We start from the raw sequence: 20006 nt of genomic DNA, 5'->3' as shown, positions 1-20006 counted from the left end.
GATGGATTCAATCGACATAGATATATAAGTCTGTCGTGATATAATGATAATACTGATAGAAGTAGTGAAGACCAAACTCAATTCCATAGTTAATAATACAAATACGAGTACCTATACCTACTGGCTACCTAGGCGGTACGGAGTCTACCTGTCACTACCTAGGTACCTACCTAAACCTACTAAGGTACCTTGGCTGTACTGGCTGTACTAGCTGTACTAGCTGAATAGCTGGAGCACCGCCCCTAACCGCTGTCTCGCCTCTTATCGGACAGCTTTGGTGACACCACCTCAGCGACCACGCCCAATAGTAATAATCCTGCGTCCTTGGAACCCTCATCTCCGTCGGACACGCGATCGCTGGTTGACTGCAACGTTCCTTCGCCCTCCCCTCTTTTCCTTCTTCCCCACCGACTAATCTTGCTCCTTTTTCTCCCTTGTACGGGGGTTTTCTGCCAGAAGGTACGTAATTGTGATCGTGATCTCCGGCAAGGTGCAGGGCATGTTTCTAATCAAGGCCATCAGACGCCCATGCTTTGGTCTTTCCCTCCTGTTCGTCTTGCCTGCATATCGCTGCCGCTCAGATCGTTCCGTCTGCCGCCCTACGCTCGCCCAAGATATTTCTCCGTGTCCGTGTCACGTTACGCCGTCGATATGGGAACCGTCAACACTTCCGAGCGCCTTGCGAAGCTGAGGCAGCTCATGCAGGAGCACAAGGTGGATCTATATAGTATGCCCTTGGCAAACCCCCTGGTCCATCGGAAGGTTATGCTGATCGCTTTCGAAACAGTCGTTCCGTCCGAAGATAGTCACCAGTCGGAGTACATTGCTCCATGCGATGGCCGTCGAGGTTAGAATCATCGCCCTTGCCCTGTCCATCGCCCTCCCATACTCACCTTCTGCGATGTAGAGTTTATCTCGGGCTTTTCGGGTTCGGCGGGCACAGCCGTCGTGTCCTTGACGAAAGCGGCGCTGGAGACCGATGGGCGGTACTTTAATCAAGCGGCAAAGCAGTTGGATAACAACTGGCTGCTTTTGAAGCGAGGAATTGAGAATGTCCCAACCTGGCAGGAATGGTAGGGGTACTCGTCCCTCCACATCTGAGACGTGCAACTGAGACGGATCTGTAGGACCACCGAGCAGGCTGAGGGTGGAAAGGTTGTTGGGGTGGACCCGGCTTTGATCACGGCGGGTAAGCCAGAATCTGGCCACCATATTTCTTTCGGCAGATGCGTCTTCTAACAAATTCAGCGGGTGCTCGTAAACTCGCGCAGACACTGAGCAAGAATGGCTCCACGCTCGTCGGGGTCAAGCAAAATCTAGTGGATTTGGCTTGGGGTCAAACACGGCCCACGCGCCCACGTGAGAAGGTCATGGTACATCCGGACAAGTACGCTGGCAAGAGCTTCCAGGAGAAGATTGCCGACCTTCGCAAAGAGCTGCAATCCAAAAAGAAGGCTGGTTTTATCATCTGTATGCGCTTACTTCGATACATGACCATGCTGTGGAGGAATTCCGTTTGTGCTAATTCAGTGCGCTAGCCATGTTGGATGAGATTGCCTGGCTGTTTAACTTGAGAGGAAACGAGTACGTCCCTGCTCCTCGGTTTGCAAGAATTGTTTTTTTCTCCCACTGACTAGTTTCTAGCATTCCCTACAATCCGGTCTTCTTTTCATATGCCGTTGTCACGCCTACCACGGCTGAGCTCTATGTGGAGGACGAGAAGCTGACCCCTGAGGTCAAGGCCCATCTCGGCCAAGACGTTATTATCAAGCCCTATGATTCTATCTTCGCAGATGCTGAGGCTCTGAGTGAGACTAGAAAGCAATCCATAAGCACCGACGCTGACGATCAACCTAAATTCCTTCTTTCCAACAGGGCTTCGTGGGCTCTGAGCCTTAGCCTGGGAGGTGAAGATCAGGTCGAGGAGACTCGCAGTCCTATTGTCATTGCCAAGGCGATCAAGAACGAGGCTGAGCTTGAGGGCATGCGAGCGTGTCACATTCGAGATGGCGCCGCTCTATCAGAGTACTTTGCCTGGCTGGAGAATGAGCTCGTCAACAAGAAGGCCGCTCTGGATGAAGTTGATGGCGCCGACAAACTGGAGCAGATCCGGTCCAAGCATGACCTGTTTGTCGGTCTTTCTTTCGATACGATCTCTTCCACTGGCCCCAACGGAGCCGTCATCCATTACAAACCCGAAAAGGGAACCTGCGCCATTATTGACCCGAACTCCATCTACCTCTGCGACTCGGGCGCCCAGTATCTGGACGGCACCACCGATACCACCCGCACGCACCACTTCGGCGAGCCCACCGCTCTCGAGAAGAAGGCGTTCACCTTGGTGCTCAAGGGAACTATTGCCATCGACACGGCCGTGTTCCCCAAGGGAACCAGCGGGTTTGCCATCGATGCCCTTGCTCGCCAATACTTGTGGAAGGAAGGCCTTGACTATCTTCACGGGACTGGCCACGGAGTCGGTTCGTATCTGGTAAGACTTTATCATGGCGAATCTTTTAGCAAGCCACAATCTGATCTTCTTTCTTTCTTCTGCAGAACGTTCACGAGGGTCCTATTGGCATTGGAACTCGTGTCCAGTACACTGAAGTCCCCCTTGCTCCCGGACATGTGATTTCGGACGGTGAGTCTACTCAGATCTGTGAGATATGTCGTCCCGATTGCTAATATGATCGACCATAGAGCCTGGATATTACGAAGACGGCAAATTCGGTATCCGTATCGAGAGTATGTTCATAATTTACCTTGTCTAGACACCGTTCTCTTCCGTCTGAGCACAGGTACTGACGAAACAAACCTATAGACATCATCGTGGCCCGCGAAGTAGAGACTACGCATAAGTTTGGCGATAAGCCCTGGTTGGGCTTCGAACACGTTACCATGACCCCGATCGGCCTCAAACTGATCGAACCCAGTCTCCTTAGCGACGAGGAGATCAAGTGGATCAATGACTACCACGCCGAGGTCTGGGAGAAGACGCATCACTATTTCGAGGAAGACGAGTTGACTCGCAACTGGCTCCGACGAGAGACCCAGCCCATTTCGAAGTAATATAAACACATAGCCCATATTTACTTGGATAAATCAATACAGCGTCATACAGACCTGAGCCAAAAGATCTTCTTTTATAGAAAATGAAGCCACACCATATATTAAATACCTAATTCTGTTTTATAGTAATTAACAATATTTTATACCTGTAAGTGTAGTACAAAAGCAGTGAAGACGCCCATGTGTGCTTGTGTGGGGAAAGGAGCAGCAGAGGCGGGAAACACGCCTGTCTCCTTCCTTGACGATCTCTCCGTCATATCACCAAGTCCGATCCCTGTCTGACTGACACGCTATGCGACAGTGAGACAAGAAAGAAAAAAAAAGAAGCGAAATACCCTTCCGACCGGATCGATTCTTCATTCGCAGAAACCTTGTACGCGACGAGAATGTGTCAGCGTCATCTACGTGTGATGTTCCGTGCCTGTTGCTGAGCGTACCCTTTGAACCTATCTAAACCTACAAACCCGACTACGAATCGAGAATAATACTATTGCCTTTTGGTTTCCCTCTGCCTGGTCGCATACACCCGCGTTGTGTGGTTTTTTTAAGATCCTCGCTTTCTTCTCCTTCGGAGCTCTACATCTGCTATGAGCGGGAGAAACGGCTACGCGAACGGATACGGATACTCCGACAACGAGAGACACGACCGCAGCGAAGGCGGCTATGGACAGTCAAATAATTTAGGGGTCAATGGTTACGGGGGCGGAGGAGGAGGAGGAGGGGGGGGGGGGGGGAGAGATCGTCGACCGGGCGGATACGGTGGGTTTTACCCAGAGGAGTCGCAGCAGGCGTCCCAGTCGCCCGAGCGTCGGAGGGACAGGGAGAGAGGGGACCGAGACAGGTCGCAGCCGTCGTCGTCGGCCTCGGCGTCTCGATCACGGACGAGAGACGTGGATCCGGCTGCAAGACGGCAGGCCGCACGCGAGGATCGGGCGAGAGAAGAGGCGAGCTACCTGGCTAGCAGGAGTAGAGAGAGGAGTCGGCCAGGTGGAAGAAGCGATGACAGGAGAGCGCAAGGGCCGCAGGTGATTGAAAGTCTGTCAACCATTTATTCTTATTGGAAAGATTCCATTCGAACGAATCTAACAATGAGAAATCCGTTCAGATATCCTGCAGTCGATTCAGCGCGATTGGGACTTCGTGGGCTCGGAAGACTCTGTACCGGTACAGGTGGCATTGAGCCTGATGGATACGAGTACACTGGGGAAAGCGGACCGGGAACCGGACTTCTTGGAAATGCATGATCAGATCCAAAGGACTTTGAAGTCTATTGTCAACGGTGAGTGACGAGTGTGTGTTGTGGTTGATATGTACACCGAAAGTTGACATGATGGCTCATTCGTTCAGAGCACCACCAGGGGTTCAACAGCTCCATTGGAACATACCACAAGATCCAAACAAGCATACAGAGTTCTCAGAGCCGGATACGGAACCTGCGGCATTCCCTCGAGCAGACCAAGTCTGGTTTGCTTTCCACGAAGCCTGAGTTGAAGGGATTGGCGACCTCGTCACAGAAGTACGACGACATCCTGCAACTTTTCACCCAAATCCAAGAGATTCAATCTCTCCCGGAGAAACTCGACTCTCTCATCTCCGACAAGCGGTTTCTCGCGGCGATCGAGGTGCTTCATGACGCATTCCGCCTCCTTCGTCGATCGGAACTTGAGAACATCGGCGCCCTCACCGACATCCGTGCGTATTTCAGCAACCAGGAAACCTCACTTACGGACATTTTGATTGAAGAGTTACACGATCATCTCTACCTGAAATCCCCCTATTGCTCTGACCGGTGGAAGCCCCCAGTAGTCGAGGGCGAGACCAGCGGAGCAGTCACTACTACCGCAGGAAGCGGTCGAGGAGTTTGGGATAGGCCAGTCTACAGTTTTCTAGCCAAGCTGGATGCCTCAACCCCGATGATGGAGGATGCTTCACGGAATCCGGAAGCGGATACTTTCCATTATATCCGCTTACTCATTGAGGCCTTGAACAAAATGGGAAATCTGGATATAGCTGTCGACCGAATCGAGCAGCGGCTGCCGGTGGAATTGTTTGCAGTGGTCGACAAGACCAATGCCGAAGTCTTTGCTCGCTATCCGGACTTGATGCGGACGCTCTCCTCTCAGGAAACCAAGTCGAGCTTGCCAACAGAGATCATCGAGAAGCGGGGTCACGTCTTGTCCGAATTTTTGTACCAGCTTTATGCCAAGTTCGAAGCTATTGCTGAGGGTCATCGTGTTGTCCACGATGTGACCGCCGCAATCGTTGAGCGTGAAGGCATTCCCAAGGGAAGCGCCCTCACAGGGGGGTTCAAAGAGTTGTGGAAGCTCTACCAAAGCGAGGTCAGTCATATTGACATTCTTCTTTGTCGTACTTTTTACGCGCAGGCCTTCTAACTTCTGGGTCTCTAGATTCGATCCCTCATGCACGATTACCTCGCAACTGATGGAGAATCACCTTTCCACCCTCGAGGCGAAGATGCGGACAGTAAGCGTAATTTGCAAGCTGGAGCCAGAGATAAAAATAAAGTACGTCCATTATCCCTCTTCGGAGAGTCCAGGGCGTTGCCTGCTCACATGTTACAGAAAATGTTCAAGCTCTCCGAGGTGGAAAAAAACACCGAAATGAAAGCCGAAAAAGACGAGCTGGATGAGATCCTTCAGTCTTCAGTGCCTGGTCTTGTGTCCAAGTCCAGGCAGAAGAATGCTGCAAGCGATGCTGTCCAGTCCTCACAAGGAAACTCGGGCACTGGCCACAAGATCTTGATCGAGCCCAGTGTCTTTAACATGAGCCTTCTCCTCCCGCCCTCTCTCTCGTTCATCCAACACCTGAAGGACATTGTTCCCGTTGGTTCCGATATTGCCATGAGTACCCTCACCTCTTTTCTGGACGATTTCTTGGTCAACGTGTTTCTTCCACAACTGGATGAGACCGTGACGGATCTCTGTACCTTGAATTTTATTGCTCCAGATGCCTTCACAGAAGACCCGCAATGGGCCAAGGTTTCTCCCCGGCCAATATTCAAGGTGGGCATTACACTCTCCTAATATTGAGGTCATTTGCGCTACGGTCTAACATTTGCGATCTCTAGGGCACTGTCAAATTCATGTCAATCATCCGGGTGTTTAGCAAGATGCTAGATAGTATCCCCCCCGATCAAGCCTTTACACAGCTTATCATAGATGAAATAATAACTTATTATGACAAGTGTTACGGTTGGTACAAAGGTAAGGGAAGGCTTTATTATCTGAAGAGAGCGCTGAAACCATAGTTGACCATCGCTTCATATAGCAATTGTCACCAAAGTTTCGCCCCGTACTCAAGGAACCGTCCGCTTCAAGGCGGCGGCAGCGCTCGCAGAATCAGGAGATGTCCGTGATACGATACAGCAACTCTGGAACGGCGCAGGTGATAGAAAATTAGAGCTCATCGACAAGGTAAATCGCCCGTATCAGCCATATTTATTAATGGGATGTGTAACAGAGCTGACTGGTGGGCCGCAGGAAACCGAGCTTCTTCTCAAGACCACAGACCAGGTGCCTTTGGAGCCGTATGACATTATATCTGATCCCAAAACAGTCGTCTCATTGTCACTTCTGTACAACAGCATGGTGAGTCAGCTCGTGGACAGATCCAGGAACAACCGCTGATCTTCTATTGAATAGCAATGGCTGGCAAGCAACCTGGTAAAACTCCGGCACGTTACAACCCCGGGTCCGGACGTTATCGAAGTGCAACCGCAATCCAGGTCCGGGCCGTCTCGTCGGTGGACGTTGATTACTGCCATGAGGCCCAAGCGGGATGGCATCAGCCAGCCTATCTACCTACCTCTCAACCCCGAGACGGCCATTGCCTTTGACACGACCGTTCAGTCATTGCGCAACTTGGCGACAGCTGTAATTTTCACCCTGCATATCGATATCCGCTGCGGAGTGATCCATATGTTAACCAAAACCATGTCTGGACCTAATCCTCCTACTGTCCGTCGTTCCGAGCCGGCTACTCCTTCGCCTGACCTTAGTATCAATTGGTGGCATATCATCATCAACCAGCCGACTGCCGCATCGCCCACAGTCCTTGAATTGAACAACGATCTGATTGCGTTTGACACGAACATCTCATCCTACCTTGGCCCCGCGGAACAGTGGTTCATTTCGTCGGGCCTTGCCCGTTTCATTGACCAAGTCTTTGTGACATGTACCAAATACATCGGGGCCATGAACTCCAACGGAGCATTGCGCCTCCAGCTCGATGTTCTAGTCTTGCAGCAGAACCTGAAGAACATCGTCATCGATCCCACCAGCAAGACCTCAGACAGCCATTCACACGAAGTGATTGCCCTTCCCCGCAGCGCCAAATTCCTGGACTGGTTCCTGGAAGGTGCCGAGAAGGCTCTCGACTACGCGCAGGAAGAGAAAGAGGCCTTTGCCGCCCATGGGCAAAAGGTACTGGCTGCCGGCAACGGAGAGCCATTTACTTATGACGAGCTCAGAGTCCTTGTCGACCTCTGCTATTCAGATATTCTCCATGGACCCCGAGGCGCGGAGAACCGCGAGGACTTTATGGCTGCTAGAAAGGCCAGCGCGGACGCCCTCTTGCGACTAAACGAGGTCATGTGGGATGCTAAATAATATATAGAGATTCCCCTTCTTTCTCTCTACCAGCAATCAATCGACACATTAAATAACTTTTGTTGTTGCTGTTGTTTTCTTTCTTTCTTTTTGGCTTGTGACTTCAACACATCCCCTCCCTGTGAAGCAGCCATCATCCGAGGAGTTTTTGTACATTGTATTTTTGGTAGACTGAAAAGATTATGAGGAGAGCAACTAATTAATACAGCGATACACCAACATCGAATAAGGCCATCATGATAGTGGTCTCTCGGGCTTTGCCTGTAGGTCAGTCTATTCTAGAATGACTCCAGTATAGACAGAAGCTGACGATGCATGACCCGTCAGGATCAAAATCTTGCGCGCCATCTAATTTCGCTGAACAGCAGTGACCTTCATAAAGGAGACATGATAGATTTGATATTAATATCGGACGCCATCCATAAGATTTGAGTCTCCACCGGTTCCGCCGTGATGATGACGATGATTATTTACAATCCAATCACCAGAGATGGGGATGGAGCACCCTCTAAATGTGAGCTCGACAATCAGAGAAGCTACAAGGCGAAATGAAGCATTGGCACACAGCCATCACTGGTTGGAAGTGTCTATGGGACCACAGAGTTCCTGGCTCTCGGTCCACTCGGAGCGTTTCAGACAGATGAGAAACGGATGGCATCTCATTTCCCTAGTGTGGCGCTACCAGCTCAGTGGACTCATACTCATTAAACACTTCATTTATTTTGATCGGGGTTGCTTATTGGCAAATTGCGCATGAGAGATGGCTCTGGTCTAGTCCTTTCTTCTTTCTCCCTCATAGAGACCGGTGGACTTTCCTTTTCTCTCTCTCTTTTCTCTCTCTCTCTCTCTCTGTCGCTCTCTTTTCCAACACTTTCAAACCTCACCTGTCCGAGACAGATTACGTTCTTTTAGACTATTGTTTCTGGCCAAGCTCCAGAAACGTCCATTCTTTGATTGTTTGAATTCTGTACAGTGCAGTGCGCATTTGGTCGTTCTTTTCTGTACATTTCGATCCTTCCCTCATCTGAAACAAAGCAAACGCAATATCAAGCCCCCAACCGATTTCCTGAAGCCAAGATGAAGTTCCAGTCTCTCGCTTCCCTTGGTGTGGCTGCGTTGGGCGCCGCTTCGACTGCTGCTGCTTCTGGCTTGCTGGATGCACGCGAAGATGCAGGCCAGTGTCCCTCGGGATATTCCATGAGCGTCTACTATCTCACGGTGACCGCGACGCCTTCTCCCACAGAGCAATCCTCATCGACCGCTCTACCTTCGCCAACTGGCCAGTGTCCTGTCGGATATACCCCCAGTGTCTATTACATCACGGTGACTGCGACGCCTTCTTCGACCGTGGAGGAACAGGCTATCTCCACTGCTTCTATCCCGACAGAGCAGTCGAGCGCGGTCATTCTTGCTTCCACAGTTGAGCCGACTACCACCATTCTTTCCACCTCGACCACCACCGTCGTCGTGACCGTTCTTCCTACTCCTGGCTCTTCTTCCGATGTTGCAGCTGCCTCTGCTGCTGACACTACCTCCGCCGCGGTTGAAGCTGCTACTACTGAGGCTGCCGCTACTTCCGTCTCTACTGGAGCCGAGACTACTCCCGACGCTGCTGCCGCCGCCGCCGCCGCCGCCGCCGATACTACATCCACCGCTGCTGTTGCGGCCACCCAGCAGGCTGAGACTGTGTCTTCTGCCGAAGCTGAGACAACGACAGCTGCCGCCGCCGTGGCTTCTTCCTCTACCTCCACTACTACCGAGACCCAGGCCGCGACGTCCAGCACGAGTGCAAGCACCGCCGCCAGCACTGGAACCACGTACGATGGCGAGGCAACTTACTACGGGGGCAACGTTGCGGGCGGTACTTGTTCCTTCAGCGGATACACTCTGCCCTCTGGCATCTATGGTACTGCCCTGACTTCCTCGAGCTGGGACGATGCCGCCAACTGCGGTGCCTGTATCACTGTCACCGGACCCAGCGGTAACTCCATCAAGGCCATGGTAAGTTGAACCGTGTACTCTTAAAAATTACTTGGAGACGGAGACTAACATCCCTTCCCAAGATTGTTGACGAGTGCCCTGGCTGTGGTACCAACCACCTGGATCTTTTCGAGGATGCCTTCGCCGAACTGGCCGACATATCGACCGGCGTCATCGACGTGGAGTGGTCCTACGTGGCCTGTGGCATCGACACCCCGATCCAGCTCAAAAACAAGGACGGCACCTCCGAGTACTGGTTCGCCATGCAGGTCGTCAACGCCAACGAGCCCGTTGCCTCGCTCGAGGTCAGCACCGACGGCGGAAGCACCTGGCAGAGCACCACGCGCGCCACCTACAACTACTTCGAGAACGAGAGCGGCTTCGACACCGACACCGTCGATGTCCGTGTGACCAGCACCACGGGATCCGTCATCACCGTCTCGGACGTCAGCGTTGCCTCGGACTCGACCACAACCGCCTCTTCGAACTTTTCTTAGGTTCGATAGCCGAAGGGGGGGGAAAAACAAAAAAACGTCTTCATCTTCTATACATATCTTCATTTCCTGACCCGGGGATTGATTTTTCAAATCTCAATATCATCTTTACTCATCCACCCATACTCTCGGTCTGCCTTGCCATTATTTTTTTTTTTATATATATATTTTCTATTCTACCCATTACTGCATCCTGGCCCTGTTGCATTCCATTGAGCATATACAGCTGACAGCCATGTCCACCCCCGGCCCCCCCCCCTTTTTTTTTATTCGATTGTATATATATATGACCTATTTGATTCTAAAAGGCAACCCTGTCCGGGCATCTTTCCATCCTCAAATATAAATAGTTTTTGTAGATCAGGATTACTTGATGACTACTATTGCAACTAATATAGTATTATTCACCCCAGCCCATAATTCGCCAGCCCAGCCTAAGGTAACGTACAAAGAAGAAATAAGGCAAGGGGAAAAGAGAAGGGAAAAGAAACACAAGACACCCGCATACCGATGAGAGAAAAAAAGTCAGCCCTTAGATTGAGTGGCGCATCCTCGAGGAACAATGACAACGACAACATTTCCGCCTTGGGCAATGGGAAGGGGAACACGCATAGAGCAGAGACGAGCGTGAGGGATAGAAAGAAGAAGAAAAAGAAGAAGAAAAAGAGGAAAGAGGGTATGTTCAAATCTCAGCCACCGTAACAAAGACGCGTCGTAGCACATGAAAAGTTCCCAGAGATGTAGACAGAAAGGAGGTAGCAGCAGGGGGAAAAAACGCGCCCTAGACTTGCCCTTGATCGACTTCTAGGGACTCTAGCTCTTTGGACTCCTCGTAGTCGTCAAAGTCAAGCCCTGCTTCGCGGCAGCGTTGCAGCCATTTCTGTGCAATATCGCCCCGGCGGTTGACCTCTGCTTTTAGCTTGGAGTTCTGTGCGCTGATCTCATTAATGGCATGGGTTGTCGTCATGTTGCTCTGTTCCCAACGCTCGGTCATGTTCTTCTTCTCCTCGTGCAACTGGCAGATGTATTCAATTGCCCGCTGGAGGATGGCACCCTTGTTCTTGTCGCAGTTGGGGACAAGGCGGGCGATCTGATTGATTCCTTCATTGATAGCTTCACGACGCCGACGTTCCACTGCAAATGCCAAGAGTTAGACAGACACGAAACCGAACATGGAAGGGGCGGGAGGAGAGGCTACTGACCTTCTTTGTGGTTGTTTTTGCGGATTTGGTGCCATTCTGGCGAGCCAACCGACGGCTTCTGGTTCATACTTTGGGCTTCTCGCGCCGCGTAGACCGCGGCCGCGGTGGAATTGTGACCATGGGCGGGACCCAGGGATGACGGGTTCATATCATCGCCAAACGTCAAGGTATGCGCCAGATTCGTGTCAAACGCATTGTCCGACGGCAGTGGTGGGTACTTTGCCGGGGGGGGATGCGCGTCTAGGGCGGCCTTGGCTGTGAGCGCATTCTCGTCCGAGACGCCATTCTGAGAACCAACATGTTGCATAATCTGCTGCTCGATGTCGTTAGAGGAGGTGGGAAGGCCGTGGGTGTCGTAGGCACCCAACGGATTGTGCGGAAAGGAAGTCTGCGGGTCAGGGCCTCCTCCGACGCTGCCGTTGCTACCGTTGGAGGAGCGGTTTAGACGCTGTGAATCGGGAACGCCAGCGCTGTCACTGCTGTCTCGCTTCCGCTTATTGGTGGCATTGCCATCAGTGGCGTTCAGCGACGGGTCTGACATGCTGATGGTATGATGATGATGATGATGATGATGACTCCTGTGCATTGACCTACTTAGCCCAGTGACACTCGAGTTCTGCTCAACAATAGTACCCAACTTACCTCCTAAACTAGGTAGCACACACAGTGAGGAGAGTACTACTGTGGCACAGAGTTTTATAATCAATGAGACCTAATTCTGATAAACCACAGTCTCTGTGACACCAGTTTTGTCAGTACTCAGTTTAGATGTAAAATTAGAAGAGACGAGTCGGAAAAAAAAAGGAAAAAAAGAAAGAAAAAAACATGTGATTCTTTTTTTTCTTCGGAAAGGAAAAGAAACAAAAAAAAGAGCATGAGTCTTAGGTGACAGAAGGAAGATGGAATGCTGTTGAGCAAGCAGTGGTGGTGTCAGGGTCGGACCCCGACACCCTGCCGCAACACGCGCATGCCATTATGTCCAGAGCGAAGAAAAAAAAAAACGACGAGATCAAGGGCGTTTGACGCCGAAAAAATGACATCCAGAGCTTTGGGGAGGAGATGCGACCGAGACACAAAAGCAGACACGATGGATAGAAGCAACACAGCGATGGAAAAACGCTGTCAAAGCCAGCTAAGGCAGGGAAGACGCGTCGCGACCGTTGCTGACGGTCGCGAGCTGAAGGGAGGAGGGGGGGCAACAAGATCACAAAGAACGGCGACGAGCAAGGCAAATCGCGACGAGATCCAGCTAGAGGGCTGTAAAGCGTCTTTCGTGGGTGCTCCTTGCGGCCGTTGCGACGGGAGAGAGAGAAGGGGCGGGGCGAGAGGAAGTGGCCGTACCTTGGGATGAGGATGATCTATCTATCACCTGACGTGAAGTCACCTGCTCTCCGGCAACAACAAGAGGAGCAGCGCGGGTTCGATTGCGCAGAACGAGGAATCGCACAGGAAAATCGAGCGCGGTGAGAGGCTCGGGCTGGTCTACCGGTCGCAGCGCACTTGCTGAGCAAAAAAAACGGCGGAAAAAACGCGGCGCGTTGCCTCTGCGAGAGCAAGTAGGGATACTTGAAGGAAGTTCGAGTAGAGCGCTCACGTGGCGGGAGGGACGAGGACGGCGAGGTGGAAAGGCAGACGCTGCGGTGGCCCACAGACACCCTTTGCGCAGGTCTGCTGTCACCTGACCCGGAACCCGTCCTGTCACTGAGTCCTGACTCCTGCGTCTTGACAACGTCACTGCGAGCAACACCGAGCGTTAGTCAGCACGGCGGGAGTCGGTTTCCTGCAAGAACAGTCTCTGGATTACCATCACTCGCGCTTCCTGCCTTGTCACTTCTTCTATACCCTCCCACCTCTTCGCACGCTCTTCGCACGCTCTCCTACACTGTCACGACTCCCTCCTGGACCAATGTCATGTGCCGCCGTCCCGTGCCCCTCCTCAGCTGGGCCGGTCTGGCTGCTGATTGGCGGGCCACAGCGTGCCCCCAGCGGCGGCCGGAGGGGCTATTCTCCCGGGAATCACGTGCATGGGCTCTCCTTCTCCTTCTAGACCTTGGGAGGGGAAAGGGGGGGCAGATGCTTTCCATCCTGGTCAGGGATCAACCACACCTTCGAGACATCTTGGGGGGTTTAAAGCAGGATTTGTTCAGGATCTGTTCAGGATCTGCTCTTTCCGGTCGGCCCGAGGCGAGTGTCAGTCACACCGTGGGACGTAGCTAACTGCGAACTAGGATCTTCCGGACGCTTGGGCTTCAGGACGCTTGGATCTTCCTATCCAAAACAACCAGGGTACGAGAGGAACTGAGCGGCTAACTGTTCTGGTTGTCAACAATACGAAGACCATGTGTTCTCGACCATCAAGACACCCTCCACCGCCGCGGGAGACTGGAATGTGAGTGGACCAGTGTCACATGTGCCTCACGCTGGTGTGTGGGAGTGTTGATGGCGTAGCGCGTTTGGGTTGGCTGCATCATATTCGGAGCTCGAGGGTCATGAGGGACGGTCGAGCTCTGGGTCCGATGTCTATTGCTACAGATACGCCCGCCGACTCACCTGTTGGACAGGTTATCCGTATCGGGCGAGTCTTGGGCGAGTCTTGAGCAAGAAAAACAAGGATGCCCTTGGAAAACAGCCTGTTTCTACCACTATGGTCACCTAGCATGAGGTCTACTAGTAGGTCTACAGTAGTCGTTTACTAAATTAAGAAGTATCTAGGTATTATCCACTCAAGCCAAACACCATGCGAGGCTCCGCCGCCGTGTCGGCAAAACAGACGCCCTCCTCTGTCGCCCCCATCAGGTCCCAGCAGAGGATTTTCACATCGCCTGGCGCCACTGCCGCGCCGGTTGTCCCTTGTGACCGTGTTGGGTTGGGTTGCGTAATGGCCACAACGGTGCTTGTGCCTGCGTATCGCGCCGGAGGCTTGTCGGCTGCCGCTGCAGGCTCCTCGCCTGCCCTGTTTGCAAAGACCAGCACCACGCTCTTGGACGGGCGATCTTCAGCGCCGGCGTCGTCGCGGTGATCGACAATACTCTCCGCGTGAGCCATACGCTGCTCGACCAGCGGCCAGAATCGTCGCAGCCAGTACTGGAAGGTGTCCATCTCCGGCTGACCGGCGAGTGCGTCGAGCTCCTCGCGGCTCGCCAGCGTCAGCCATGCCATGGAAAGGATCACCAGCGGGGCCTGGGCTGCCAGGACGCGATTGGCAAACTCCCAGGCAGTGAAGGGGGCCTCGAACTTGTACGGGTTGATATCCATGCAGATCCCGAAAGCCGTAGTGATCTGCTTCGTCTCTTCTGGTCCTCCCCCCCGAGCCCGAAAGTCCAAGACATGCGACCCCCGCGCGACCACCTCGCCTTCGCACGCCCACGTCTCGTCCGTGTAGTAGAGAAACGCCTTGCGATAATTCCACACCACCCGGCCCTCTTCGTCCACCACCAGCAGCGAATTGTAGCATCGCTCCCTGTTCCCGTCCCCCTCGCCGTCTGCAATCTCCGCATAGCCCACGCACACTTTACATCCCAACCGCCTGGCCGTTTCCTTGGCCCACTCCGCCGTCCGGCCCTGGCCCTCCCCCTCCAGATACGGCCGTATAGCCTCCTTTGATGGAAAGTTGTATCCTATGTAACACACTTGAGCCAATTCATTCTCTTTCTCTTTTAATTCTCTTACTTTCAATGTAAATGCATACCTGTAAACGCCAGCTCCGGCAGAACCAGCACATCAAGCCTCTCGAGCTTCCCCCGATCACGCTCCAGCAACGCGTTCGCCCGGGAGATATTCCCCTCGAGATCGCCCAGGGCAGGCGAGAACTGCAGCGTTGCGATCCGCATATCTCGTGTCTGGGGGGTACTACTACTTCTACTTTCTAGAATGAGCCGTGAATTCAAAGCTGGACGCTTTCCGGCTCCGAGAAAGAGAGCGCGTGTAGACGGACCCCGCACACTCGCAGGACGGCCCTTGCACAATCCTCGAAAGACCGTCGATGGTAGTTGGGCGGTTCTGTGTCGATTCATGGACGTGATGATCTATTCTTACTGCGTACGACCGGTTGGAGCTTGTTCCAAGGTTGTGTCACGTGATTTAACGGTAATTGAACTTTTGAAGAGTGGAGCATACAGTGAAATCTACCAAGGTAAAGTATTATAGATAGTTATTTCATGGGTTTTATGCTACATGCCAACCTATAATGCAATAGTACCGTAAACTACTACTACCTCCGTTTCAAATCCAACGGCTTATAGGCCAACCCCTTCCCCCCCGTCATGCGGAGCCGCTGCTCTGTGCGGGACATTGTACGGCCTAGACCCAGCGGAGTCTCTGGTGCCAGGGCGAGCTCGTACCCGTTGACCGTCGACGGATGTAACGGCGACTGGCTGCCCGAAGGGGGCAGGCTGAGCGGAGACGAGATGCTTTGGCGCGGGCTAAAGGACGACGAGGCATAGAGCGAGTGGCGGTGGTCCGGGAGGTGGAAGGCGGAGGAAGAAGAGGAGGAGGAGAAGGAGGTATAGCTGGATTGGTCGAGCAGTTTTGGTCCGCTGCGGAGGGACTCGGCCGCAATCCGGGCGGCGGAAAGGAGCAGTTCATCCTCGTCGATGTGCGAGGGTTTTTTCGGCGCGGTATGCTCGTTGCTCTTCGTCGCTGATTCTCGCAGGGCTTCGATCTGCTCGAGGATCGGCAGGCGAGGCAGCGGCTTGACCGACGAGAGAGCCATGGCGTATTTGCGCGAGGGCGGCATCTCCGCCAGATCCGAAACCTTGAGCACCTTGGACTCGGTCGCTTCGGGGATGCTTTCCGGTCGCTCTTCATCTTCCAGCGTTCGCTTCCGGGTGGTGGTAGTAGTGGTAGTGACGGTCTGGTGGCGCCGTTTGACAGCGGCTTGTTTGAGAGCGTCCAGCCATGGGATCGGGGGGTGCCGTGGTTCAGCTGAGTGGGTTAGTTGGATCTATTCGGTCTTCAAGATCATCGAGAACAAACTTACCAGGTGCCTTGACTTCCGGCACTAGTTCTACGGAGACACTCTCAGAATGCTCAGCATCCCCGTTCACCTGCACATTTGGCTGGGCCACTGGTGGTTCAAGTGTCGGTTCATTGACAGAGGTTGGAGCCGGAAAGACACTCGGTGTAATAGCTGCAGGAGGCGAAGGAGAAGCCGCTGTTGATGGTCAGCTTGTTCATGAGCATGGCAAACAAGGAAATAGACCACTTACACTGTATGGTCTCGGTGGTTGGCTTCGGTGAAAACGACTGGTTGATTGCGGAAAAGGGGCTCGTTGAGAGGGGGGTATCATGTGGTGGTGCTGAAGGCTCTGCCAATGTTTCAGGCTCGACAGGCTTTTGACTTGGGAAACTGAAGAGCGGTTTCGACTCTGATTCTTTCGGCTCGACAGTCTGACTTGGGAAACTAAAAAGTGACTTTGAAGCCTCCGACGGCTTCGGCTCGATATTCTGACTGGGGAAACTAAAAAGTGACTTTGAAGCCTCCGACGGCTTCGGCTCGACATTCTGACTTGAGAAACTGAAAAGAGACTTTGAAACCTCCGAAGGCTTCGGAACGGCAGGCGTTTGCGATATTTCCGGCTCTGCAGGAGTCGGCCTTGCAAAACTGAAGAGCGGCGAAGGCTGCGGTTGAGGTTTCGAGGCAGGGGGGATAGACGGTTTTGAGGGGAAGCTAAATGGTGAGGTCGTGGGAGCAGGTGCTGCTACTGCTGCTACTGCTGCTGCTGCTGCTGCTGCTGCTGCTGCTGCTGCAGGAGGCTCATTCGACCCTGTCAATGTAGGTGGTAAACCTGAAAAACTGAACGGCGAAGGAGTAGGAGCCGGTGCTGAAGGGATCTCTTCAGGCTCCTTGGGCGTTGTCTGTGCTGGTCCCAGAGTGAAAAGGGAGGGTTGCGATGATGCAGGGGAAAGGGTAGAGGTAGGGATAGGGCTAGGCGGCTTGTTGACGGTTGCGAAAAGAGACGAAAAGGTTTTGTTGGCGGGCTGGTCTGGGGCAACGGGCGGTGCCAAGGACGGTGCCACGGGCTGTCCAAATCCCTCGAACGTGGTACCTAAGCTCGACGCAGATGCAGGAGGCGACTCATGGCTGCCGGGGAGTACCATCTGGGTTTCATCTTCACTCACGAAGAGTGAATCGTCATCATCTACGGCCGGCACGGCTTTCTCGGAGAGGACACTGCGGTCGATCATGCCCAAGGCTGCGGCCTCTTTGACTGTCAGTCCCAGGATGATGGCGACGAGGGTACGGCCAGCCCGTTTGGATTCGACATAGGTTTCGGAGAAAGCATGTTCCGAAGAGGGTTGGAAGGCTAAATTTATGAGCTGAGAAGGATAGAGAGAAACAGAGGAGAGACCACGTACCCACAGAATCAACCGGACGATTCCCCCAACTTAGATATAGATCCCCGTCGGCATTTTCCGCGAGTTGGAGATCCTGGTCTTCACAGAACTGGATGGTCTGCTCGCCGTCATCGAGGTAGAGGGCGGCGGTGAGTTCGTCGAGGGTCCATTCTTCATTCTTGTGCTGCTGCGACTGCGGGGCGCGGCAGTAGGCCTTCCAGATGGCGCGGATGGCGGTCTGGCGCATGTGGTTGAAATAGATCTCCGCGACGCAGGCCATCAGGTACGAGACGCAGGGGGAGTCGATGAGGCTGAAGAAGCGGGCGTAGAAGCCCTGGGCGATGGCGTTGGGCCGTTTGGCGTCGAGGGTGCCCTGGTACTCCCAGGTGTTGCCCGCGGCGGCGAATAGTTCCAGGGCGACCTGGACGCGCGGGGACTGGCGCAGCTCAGGGGGCCACTTTTGGACGCGGGCCTCGAGGTCCGGGCGCTGGTCGTGGATGGAGAAGATGATGTAGTAGGCGCGGAATTCATCCTCGTTGGGGAAACGGATGCGGCCGCGGTGGTCATCGTAGTAGTACATGAGTGACAGCATGGTGTTGTTGAGCTGCTCGCGCTCCTGGTGGCGGTCGAAGGGCTCCTCGTTGGCCGGGCTGGAGAGCAGGTGCAGCGAGACGATGTGGAAGCGCGCAATGCGCTCCAAGCAGGTCACAGCCATCTTGACGTGCTCCCCGTGGGTGAGTTGCTGCACGGAGAAGTCGTTGCGGATCGATCGCGTGCGGTCCCAGACGAACTTGTGGATGAGGCCCAGAGGCTCGTTCCCGCCGAGAACATGTCGGATCAGGTAGTTGGTGGTCTGCAGCAGCGTCTTGGGGGTGCGGATGTCGGATGGGAGTTGCTCGTCGTAGCCGGCGGCGGATCGTCGGAAGCGTTTCAACATTTTCATCTCGTTGTTCTAACCTGCGTAAACACAACGACAACAACAACAATAATAAACCAAGAATGTCTACCTTTTCACTCTTGTCGACCATCTTCTGAACGATGCGCTCCACACGTTCAAACTCCGGACACATGCTCGTACACGTCCCGACGGGGGTGATGGCTTGATTGAGGGAGGTTGGCTGGTTGGGATCGGCCATCTGGCCGGCGCGAATGGCCTGTTCCCTCTGCCTTGCCCTATGCAGCTTGAGCTATTCCTATTAGCATAGGTGTAAAAGAGGGGATTTATAGTTGTGGGCTGGGTAAAAAGGCTATCCACCTGCTCATATCGGTCCTGGTAACTCCCCCCCATGGCCAGGTCATCGCCAACTCCTTCACTCGCCCGTAACCTCGGATCCCTAGTATGGTCGACCACCGTGCCATCCAGATTCGACGGCGAGCCAAAGGTGCCCGCACCTTTCGCACCGACAGTCCCAAAGGTCGCTGTCTTCTCCTGCGCGCCGAACAGCGAGGCAAACGGTTTCTGGTTCGATTTGATCTGCGCGAATGGCGATGTCGTCGTCGTTATCCCGCCTCTTCCTCTTCCACGACCACGCCCACGTGCCGAGCCTCGACCCTGACCATTCCCTTGCCCGGTTGTATTCGTATTTCCATTTCCATTCGCATTGACGTTTGTAATTGCGTTTCCGGCTCCGTTTCCCTTGATGCTCGCAAACGGGTTGGCAAACGGAGCTCCCATTTCAAAGAAACCCGACGGGATGGTGAGGAAATGTCTCTCGAGAGACGCGCACGCACACTAGATTCCGCTGTTGCGAACAAAGAAACAGAGAGAGAAAAAAAGAGTCAGCCGTGTCGGAGGTGCGCCAGGGACAAACCATCCCCCCCCCCCCCCCCCCCCCCCCCCCCCCCCCCCCCCCCCCCCCCCCCTCTCTCTCTCTCCTCCTTTCGCCACCACAACTCAGGGGGGGGGTTGTAAGAAAGATCGCATAGTGGACTTGGTGTTTTTTTACCCCTAGCTCTATCTAGTTTTCCTAGATGATAGTTGTGTACCTTTGGCGAGGGCCAATCGACCCGGCATGGAATCGCGTCCGGCGGCTGGAACAAAGAAAGCGAAAACGGGATGATTATAAAAGAAGTGGTGCAAGAGAAAGGGGAGACGGACGGAGATCTCCGTCGAGATGATCGCTGAAAGGCCTGTGTCCACTTGATCCCAGTTCAAGGGCTGCCTGGGAGTTTCTTTGTCTGTCTGTCTGTCTGTCTGTGTTGGTCGTTTGGATGGGCGAGGGAAGATCAACTGCTCGGCTTAGTCATCTGGTTCCTTTCGGGTTAGCTTGCTGCTAACTGTTTAGATACAGTACAGTACA

The 20006-nt window shown here is 53.6% G+C and overlaps 5 protein-coding genes across 5 annotated transcripts; 2 read left to right on the top strand and 3 right to left on the bottom strand.

Moving 5' to 3' along the window:
• Positions 1 to 651: 651 nt before the first annotated feature.
• ASPZODRAFT_150544 (hypothetical protein) lies at positions 652 to 7694 on the top strand (the record flags this gene model as incomplete). Its single annotated transcript, XM_022725636.1, has 20 exons — positions 652 to 727; positions 788 to 847; positions 908 to 1073; positions 1128 to 1189; positions 1249 to 1470; positions 1539 to 1584; positions 1645 to 2488; positions 2554 to 2638; positions 2698 to 2742; positions 2819 to 2979; positions 3452 to 3456; positions 3641 to 4101; positions 4172 to 4345; positions 4414 to 5405; positions 5475 to 5591; positions 5649 to 6089; positions 6155 to 6290; positions 6355 to 6500; positions 6567 to 6674; positions 6729 to 7694. 20 exons carry the CDS (start codon positions 652 to 654, stop codon positions 7692 to 7694), a joined length of 5313 nt encoding a protein of 1770 aa, XP_022582786.1.
• Positions 7695 to 8771: 1077 nt separating this feature from the next.
• Positions 8772 to 10171, top strand: ASPZODRAFT_140583 (hypothetical protein; the record flags this gene model as incomplete). Its single annotated transcript, XM_022724678.1, has 2 exons — positions 8772 to 9695; positions 9758 to 10171. 2 exons carry the CDS (start codon positions 8772 to 8774, stop codon positions 10169 to 10171), a joined length of 1338 nt encoding a protein of 445 aa, XP_022582785.1.
• Positions 10172 to 10949: 778 nt separating this feature from the next.
• Positions 10950 to 11911, bottom strand: ASPZODRAFT_150542 (hypothetical protein; the record flags this gene model as incomplete). The annotated part of the gene is made up of 2 exons (XM_022725635.1): positions 10950 to 11302; positions 11371 to 11911. 2 exons carry the CDS (start codon positions 11909 to 11911, stop codon positions 10950 to 10952), a joined length of 894 nt encoding a protein of 297 aa, XP_022582784.1.
• A 2174-nt stretch (positions 11912 to 14085) lies between these two features.
• Positions 14086 to 15200, bottom strand: ASPZODRAFT_61985 (hypothetical protein; the record flags this gene model as incomplete). Its single annotated transcript, XM_022729035.1, has 2 exons — positions 14086 to 14987; positions 15059 to 15200. The coding sequence occupies 2 exons, from the start codon at positions 15198 to 15200 to the stop codon at positions 14086 to 14088; spliced, it is 1044 nt and encodes a 347-aa protein (XP_022582783.1).
• Positions 15201 to 15580: 380 nt separating this feature from the next.
• Positions 15581 to 19381, bottom strand: ASPZODRAFT_14420 (hypothetical protein; the record flags this gene model as incomplete). The annotated part of the gene is made up of 6 exons (XM_022724989.1): positions 15581 to 16293; positions 16349 to 16522; positions 16578 to 17675; positions 17728 to 18658; positions 18714 to 18893; positions 18962 to 19381. The coding sequence occupies 6 exons, from the start codon at positions 19379 to 19381 to the stop codon at positions 15581 to 15583; spliced, it is 3516 nt and encodes a 1171-aa protein (XP_022582782.1).
• Positions 19382 to 20006: the final 625 nt, after the last annotated feature.

The sequence above is a fragment of the Penicilliopsis zonata genome (genome assembly GCF_001890105.1).
Source record: "Penicilliopsis zonata CBS 506.65 unplaced genomic scaffold ASPZOscaffold_4, whole genome shotgun sequence".
Lineage (NCBI taxonomy): Eukaryota > Fungi > Ascomycota > Eurotiomycetes > Eurotiales > Aspergillaceae > Penicilliopsis > Penicilliopsis zonata.
The sequence above is the reverse complement of the archived record's forward strand: the minus strand, read 5'-3'. Positions and strand labels throughout refer to the sequence as shown.